Consider the following 8585-nt stretch of genomic DNA (forward strand, 5'->3'; position numbering starts at 1 on the left):
CCGATCTATATCAACAAAACGTGAACATGAAGCAAGGCCAGAAAAAAAATCGAACCCTTCAACTCTTTTCTAAAAAAATTTCGAAAGATTTAATGCATAAACCATCAACACAATATAGATATCTGATTGGCACGAAAAGTTGAAAGAAAATCATGCCTTTCACCGATTTGTAGAGTTAGAAACGTGTACGACGGACTTCGGGACGACGGGACGACAACGGGGTACCTTGGCCTTGCTTGGAACCTTCGAATTAATTGGCTATGGGGTCTTGGAGGTTGCTGGAGCGTTGGAGGGGATGATGAATAGTAGGAGTGGCGGCTAGGTGTGTGATCGGTAGGTTGAGGGATGGGTTTGGGTAGATTAGGTTTTTAATATATAAGGAAATAGGTTTTTAGGTTAATTAATAATACTAGAAAAATATCATATAAATTTAAACATCCTAAATACACGTTCAAATCATAAAATTAGATTAAAATTTATAAAATCCCGAAATTAAAAATTAGGGGAATTTTAAAGATAAGAAAAAGTCATTAAAATGGCTTAACTTTGAATAAAAAGGACTCCTAAAATTATATAAAGTTAAATACTTAAAATTTTGAGATAATAAAACTCAAAATAATATTTTAAGGCTCTAAAAAGGCTCATAAAATAATTTGGATGGAAAGTTGTCATCTCGTCCGTCCACGGTCCCGTCTACGCAATCAAATAATTAAATATCCTAATTATGCAGGCGGATTTACGTAATTAAAAATACCGGGTGTTACACTATAAGGGCCATATTGACTCTTTTGAGAGGACAAAAAAGTATTCAATTGGGATATAGATTTTTGCCATGAAAATTTGAGGAATGGCCCATATGTTTTTTTTTTGTCCTTATTTTTATTTGGACATTGTATAATTTGTCGCTAATGTTTGTTTTTTCCCCTCTCTTGGGTCGTTTTCACTTTCTTTCTTCTTCTTTTTTTAACGCAGCCAATTATCAGGAAAATTCGAAATTTTGATTTTGCATGGCACATATAATACATGGGGAGTGATATTTACACTCCAATTCTTGTTAAATACACTTCATTTTTTATTTTTATAGTATATATTGACAATGATACCCTTTTATTGATTTTTATATTTTTAGTAAATTTATTAATTATGATATTAATTCCTAAAATAAATTACTTAAAACATTAAATACGTAAAATTTAGAAAACAATATTACAAACATAATTCATTACCTTAATTATCGTTACTTTTGTTCTCGGTTTCTTTTTACCGATTTTTAATTTTTAATTTTTAATTTTTTTTGTTTAATTTTTTTTCAACCAAGTGATATTTCATTCCCATATTTTAATATCTTATTCCATGATGATATTTTTATTATAAATATAAAAAATATATATATATTTTAAAACTAACAAAAATTTATAAAAATAGTTAATATATTTGTTGTATTTTTTTATAATAAAAAATGGTTATGGTAATGTTCGCAATATTTTATTAAAATTATACAATTTACATTTAGACATTTTGTAAAAACAAATAAAATAATATAAACTAAAAGTACGTTTTATTTAAATTATTATTTTATTCCAAATTTTTTACGCCCCAATCGTTTAAAATATTTCGAAAAATAATTATTTATAATTTGTAAAACCTATTAAAGATTTGGGACAAAATATGAAAATATTATGTAATATTAAAATTATTTTAATTTTATGTAATAAATAAAACTATTTAAATTTGTATTTTATTCCAAATTTTTTACACGTCAATATTATGTATACATGATAGAAAATTATAGTAAATGAATGAAAATATTTAATTGTTAAACGTGGGATGTATATTGTACTTACCTTTCAGAAATTAATCACTTCCATCATTAATATATATACTTGAAATAGACTAATGAAGAAAATGATATCATTGTAAATTTATGCCATAAAACTTAAAGGTGGAGTGCATTTAACAAAAGAAGTGTAATATCAATGCCCATAATATATATATATATATATATATATATATATATATATATATATATATATATATATATATATTGTAACTGAGGAAAAATTGCAATTTTGATTTCATAATTTTGTCATTTTGTAATTTTGGTTATTTATGTTTTCATATTGCATTTTTAGTCTTGCATGTTTCGATTTTTGGCAATTTTATTCTATTTTCATCGAAAATGCTTATGTGACACGATACACGTCAGCTCCACATCAGTACTGCATTGGTGTGGTGCCACATCAAGTCACGTCGGAAAAAAAAAGACTAAAATTATAAACAAAACAAACAAACAAACAAACAAAAGCAAAAAAAAAAAAAAAAAAAGTAAGATGGCGGACTAAAACTGATATATGAAAACAGAAATGATCGAAATCACAAAATGACAAACATATAAGACCAAAAAAAACAATTGTCCCTTTTAATTGATTCACTTTTTTGTCTAATTTGTTTTGGATCCCAAATAATGTAGAAAAGAAGGCAAAACCAATGAAGTTGTGAAAGTTCATGTATCTTGACGGCATACTTGCACTAGTGGTGAAATGTTTTGTTTTACATGTTCTTGTAGTTCTTAGTAAAGCAATAACTTTAATATCTTTGTCCCGCAATATCGTCCTACGTCCATTTAAAATTGATGTTCAAATTCAATGATTTACGAAATAAAATGAAATTTTCATGCACTTTAAGTTGACCATTTTTGTAGCATGAGATGAATATGATGTAGTTATAACTGTACAAGATAGATAAAAAAGGTAGTTGCTACTAAAAATCACAGCACAGCTGTATTTCAAAATGCTTGGACTTATAACATGGTAATAAGAGGTGATAAAATGGACTAGGTCCGTCGGGTTGACCCATCTCGCCATACAAAATAGATGGTTTGGGTTGGCATTTTCCCGACCCGCCTAAAAGGTGGGCCGGCCTGCCCCGCTCCACCAAATGGTGGGTTGCGGGTTGGCCCGGCAAAACCCGTCAAATTACTCGTAAGTCTATTGGGTTGGCCCGCCCTGCCACTTAAAATAAGTGGGTTAGGTTGGTGTTTCTCAACCCGCCCGAAAGGTGGGCCGACTCGGCCCAGCACGCCTAATGGTAGGTTGCGGCGGGTTCTGGACCGCCCGCTCCTCTAATCCGTTTCGACACCTCTATTTGTAACAAGTACTTAATCTTATAATTGGCTACCAATATAAGATCATATGTTTGATTTTGATAAATGAGAACGTGATACAGTTAGTTGGAGGACTATTTGACAGTAATAATAGTTTGTGCCTAAAAACTTATCACAGTTTAAAACTTTTGAATCATGTTGTTATTCTCGATTATAGTTTTTTTGATAAAATTGCAAGTACTCAGTCCTTCGTGCAAGCGACATATTGAATATTAATAATGAAGCTGAAATATTGAAAATATTCATAAGTCAAGAAGTGACTCTTTAATCTAGACATGACAAAATGGACGAGTACAAGAAATTTCATTAGCTTTTTGATACAACACATAAATACATGAGATCTTAATATCCCAATACAAGTTATGCAGCAAGCATTGCGGCGTGGTTTGATTTTGTTAATATTTGCGTTACCCTTGGTTCTAATCAGCTAAAAACAAGTTATTACAAGGAATAATTAAAGCTAAAAAAATGAGAACAAAAATTATTAATTTATACTTTCGGAGCATGGTCCCCTCTTTGAAGAGATTCCTCGCTGCTTTCTGCATACTTTTGACCAAGAACAAGGATGCCATCTTCCTCGGCATCAAAGCTCGAGTGGACGCTATACAGAACATATACAAGCACCATAAGGGCGGAGAAGAATCCGAATCTGATGTAGGACGGTTTATCGAGCGATCCTAACAAGAATATATTAAGAAATATGGATATGGAAGGAATCCATGGCATCAAAGGGACCCCCCAAAACTCGGGCTTTCGGGCTTGGGGAACCATAAAATGGAACAACTGTACAACACAAATGGCAACAACGCCACAGGCACCAAGCATGATGGCTTTGGGCTTTCCGAATGGTGCTAATTGCCAGAGGAGGGTAAAAATGACGGAAGCGAATGAGAAGGAGAACAAGAAAGAAAGGGTAGGCCATGGATTCGTCGTTCCTAGAGTTACATAGCGTCTGAAGATCAGTGCATTTGCCACCATGTAGAAGACAAATAGTGTGCCGATGGATACAAGGTTAAGCAGGATGTTTAGATCAGTGAACAGCGCAATTGCCGCGGTAAAGATCCCTGCAAAGCACTTGCAGATATGAATAAAGAGGATAAAGAAGAAGAAAAAAAAAGCGAAAACAACGCTAAGAAGAATCTTTTTTAGAGCGAATCACTCGAGAAAGGTTGAAGAGAATAATTGGTTAGTGACTCCTTCCATGATAAAGGGTCATTTTCGAAAGTGCAGTTGCTTTCATCTAAAAAAAAACCTGCACTAATCTGGGTCTTACCTAAGTTTTAGACCCACCAATAGCTTCACAAAAATCTCCAAAGGTCAAATTAAGAGATTCGATGAATTTATCCTAGGCACTAATCTCCCACTTTTCATGGCTATTGCCAAGTCATTTGAGGTATATTTACACGAATCATTTGATATAATCCATTCGACAAGTTAAAATAAAGTTTTCCACAGAATCCAATAGAACTATGTTCTTTGATCAGGATAACATCGTGCGTAAACTATCCGTATTACGCCTTGTCATTAGATTCTCATGTCAAAATCAAACACCAGGAGTAATATTCAGAAGACATTTGTGAAATCTACCACAAAACTTTAACACAGAGCCCTCAGACATTAGAGATTGAAAGTTGAACCGAATGCAGGATTTCATGAGAATTACTAATAACATACAATGATACAAAAGTCAACTTATGAGTTTAATTGCTTTATATCACCAAAAAAGCATAGGTCCTAAGAAAAAAAAAAAGGATATTAGCAAAGGCTACACAAAAAGTGGACCCTGTTTGGTAACATCACTGGCCATGGAAGACCACCAAGTTTTGACTTGCCTAATCTTGACTGCTTTGAACATTTTGCATACCTAAATCTTGTTGAGGTAAAAGAGAACAAAAAAATAGTCACTATCGAAATCACATCATGCGATACAACGTTATTCTTATCAAATCTTAATCATTCCACAAGCCAATTATTTAATTATGAAACAAATAGATTCTAAAGACATTAGTTCAAGTTCCACTCATCAACACCAAGTGCTTACTTGTGTAACCCGAACAGAAGAGTAATTAATTATTGAAGAAACGAGAAAGGTAGATCAACTAAGAGATGAAAGTGAGACTGGCATACCAAGAAAAGCAGAGGCATTGACCGGTGTGGAGGTACCAGGGTGAATCTGAGCGAACCAAGACGGCGCGATGAAGGATCGTCCAATCACGCACATATACCGCGCTTGCCCCAACATGGCAACCAGCAATGAAGTCAAAATACCAAAACTTGCCCCTACACCAATCACATTTGAAACCCATCTCCAACTACTACTTCCATCTTTAAATGCACCAGAAAACGGTGCCTCCGGATCAATCTGTCAGAAAAATGCATATCTCAATCACACAGTCATCTGCATTCAAGGTCTCGTGCTTCAATCTTCTAGCCCATTTATTTACAAGAGTATACATGGGAAAAGTGAGATATTCAGCTAAAAAATTCTTTTTTAAAAAAAGTCACACTAGTTAATACATACATACATACATATTTATATGAACACAAAATGGATCACTAGTTTTCTGACTGAACGATACCATGTCATAAGGAAGAAGAGCGGACAACGAGGCGGCCATTAAGCAATACAGAAATGATACGAGGATCACAGATCCTGAAACCCCTATGGGAATATCCTTAGCCGGATTTTTGACCTCTTCAGCCATGGTTGAAACAGCATCATAACCGATGTAGCTCAAGTATACCATGGCAGCCCCATTGAACATCCCGGTAACTCCAAAAGGAAAGAACCCACCCGCGTTTTTCGGGTCACCGGGTTCAGTAAAATTCTTCCATTCCCCTCTTAAAAAACCCACAACTATCACAAATACTATGAACAATATGTGCAGTGCTGTCAAAACCATGTTTAACCACGAACTCTCCCTCGTACTGTAGAAAGAATACCAAAGTTAACATATTTCGAAAAACAAACCAAAGTTTAACTCAGTGGGCAGTGAGCTCTAATTCCAAGAATTCATGGGATTTTAAAATGAAAAAAGGAAGGAATTTAACTGAATTTTTCGAAAATAACGAAAAAAAATGTATCGAATATATTTGATAGAATTTGTCAAAGGTGGTCAGATTTGACAGGATTCGCAGTTGAAACAAGAAAAAGATAAACTTGAGATTCAATGCAAATTTTTAAACAAAGCTTCCAAATCAAAATCGTATTTCTACTGAAATATTTTTTGTGAAATGAAAAAAAAAAGGTGCAAAATTAGGAACCTGTAGCAAATAACGAGTGTGAGGAGGAGGACCACAGCCACAGCAATTACGTCCATTTCATTGTACCCTTTTGGTAGGCCATTGATGGTGAATCTCAGCTGTGAATGGGAGAATAAGCCTAATGCAGTACTCAAATACGCCGTAAAACTCCTCGCCACCGCCGCATTCGACAAAACGTAGTCGATTATCAGATTCGCACCCGTCAAGAACGCCAAAAATTCCCCTGCGAATCAACAAATTTCGCAACAGAAATCAAGATCACGCAGCAAAAAAGGTATTCGGCGCCATTTTCATGAGAATCCCACAACACCAAAAAGTTTCAAAAACAAATACAACCAAAAAAAAAAAAAGTGGGTAACAAACACCACAGACCGAACGTCACGCGAATGTAGCTGAAAGCACCGCCAGCCACGGGCATGTCGACGGCGAACTCGGTGTAGCAGAATGACGAGAGAAGAGCGCAGAGGCCGGCAATGGCATAAGAAACAATGACCGAAGGCCCGGCGTACACACGACTAGCTCGGCCGGTGGTGACAAAGACTCCGGCTCCGACCATCCCTCCGACGCCGAAGCTGACGAGATCGTACCACCGCAAGCTCCGCTTCATGTTGGGCCCGGAACGAGCCCGAAGCCGGCTGGTCTCCTGGAAAGAAGTGGAGACGGAGAAAGCCCGACGAGAGAGGCGCGACGGGGTCTCCGACAGCGCCCGGAGATAATCTCTACAGGTGGAGAAAGATGAGAAATGGGTGTCCATCTTGTCGGAATTTCTGTGCGGAAGAATGAATGGATAGAGAGGCAGAATGGGTATATAATATGTAACAGTATATCTGTTTGCAGAGTTGAAAAAGCAGTGGGGAGATGGTCTGGTCTGGTCAGGTATGGGGGATTCTCTTTTTTTTTTCACTTCTAAATAAATATTTTCATTATATTATAATATTCATATAGCCAAATAATATCGCTATCCCCAATTACGAAGAATCAGCCCAACATTGGATAGTTGAGTTCGAGTGAGCTATTGTACGTATCTTAAGTCTCAACGCTTTGTTCGTGACGCAAATGTTACTTATTTGTGTTTGTTGTAAACTTGTCGTAACTCTATTGCTATTTTCTCTTTTTTTATTATTGATGTAGCAAAAAATTGATATAACCCGATTTGAAAAAATCTGGTTAATTGGTGGAAATCTGGATAACCGGATTAATACTCGAGTTGTTCCAAAGACCAAATTTCGTGGATTGTTATCTGCATCACAAAGCAAAGTGAGTGGCGCCGGGGTTGCCTTACCTGCATCACAAAGCAAAGTGAGTGGCGTCGGGGTTGCCCGGCGAAGATACTCCGACGCTCAAGTCAGTATTTGCTCAATAAAAGTTCTAGAGAACTAGAGCATATGACTATAAAGAGCGTACCTAATAATGAGAGAACTTGAGATATTTATAGATAGTAAAAGAGTTTCATGAGCTTGAGCCTTTTATGGGCTTTTAGGTATTTATGGGTCTTGATAAAGTGTTCAAATAAATATCGGAGTAATATGAGACTCATATGGATTGAGTCATTGGGCTTGGCCCGGGAGAAAGTCAAATTGGATAATAACCCATCAATTATATAGTTATTTGTCTACATAAAATTCGTAGACAAAAATTTAATATATGTTTTCGTAGACAAAAATTTAATATATGTTTTCGTATACGAAAAAATATTGATTTTTTGTATACATTCGATGTATGTGCAATGTAATAAATACAAATTACGTAAATAAAAAAATTGAGGTAGATATATAAAAAAATAAATATATTGGTGAAAAGAAGTTGATAAAGAGTTGCTTTAAATTTAAAATTGAAGATAATATTATATTTGATCAGGCAATAATTAAAAAGATTATAGTTTTCATTTCGGTCTCTTCGCATTTTATCTATGTAAATGAATTAATTTTTTATAGGATAGACAAACCAAATCGGTTTAATATAAGTGTCTCAAGCTTTATATACACTATATAACTTAATGAGTTTGTTATAATTAAATCTCATATCCAACTCCCTATACCAATTAAAAACCATTTGCTCTTTGTTTTTGCAATTACTTCCATTCTTTTACGGATAATAATTCCAAAAACGTCATGGGGTTTGTTAGGAGGCGTTTGTGTGTGGAGGTGGATATATCTTA

General features: G+C 34.8%; 1 protein-coding gene across 1 annotated transcript; it reads right to left on the minus strand.

Moving 5' to 3' along the window:
• Positions 1 to 3463: 3463 nt before the first annotated feature.
• LOC140865912 (cationic amino acid transporter 7, chloroplastic-like) lies at positions 3464 to 7293 on the minus strand. The gene is made up of 5 exons (XM_073270753.1): positions 6800 to 7293; positions 6428 to 6650; positions 5743 to 6091; positions 5291 to 5525; positions 3464 to 4227 (listed from the first exon to the last, which is right to left on the minus strand). Exons 1-5 carry the CDS (start codon positions 7179 to 7181, stop codon positions 3653 to 3655), a joined length of 1764 nt encoding a protein of 587 aa, XP_073126854.1. The 5' UTR covers positions 7182 to 7293; the 3' UTR covers positions 3464 to 3652.
• Positions 7294 to 8585: the final 1292 nt, after the last annotated feature.

Source organism: Henckelia pumila, chromosome 4 (genome assembly GCF_033568475.1).
Source record: "Henckelia pumila isolate YLH828 chromosome 4, ASM3356847v2, whole genome shotgun sequence".
NCBI lineage: Eukaryota > Viridiplantae > Streptophyta > Magnoliopsida > Lamiales > Gesneriaceae > Henckelia > Henckelia pumila.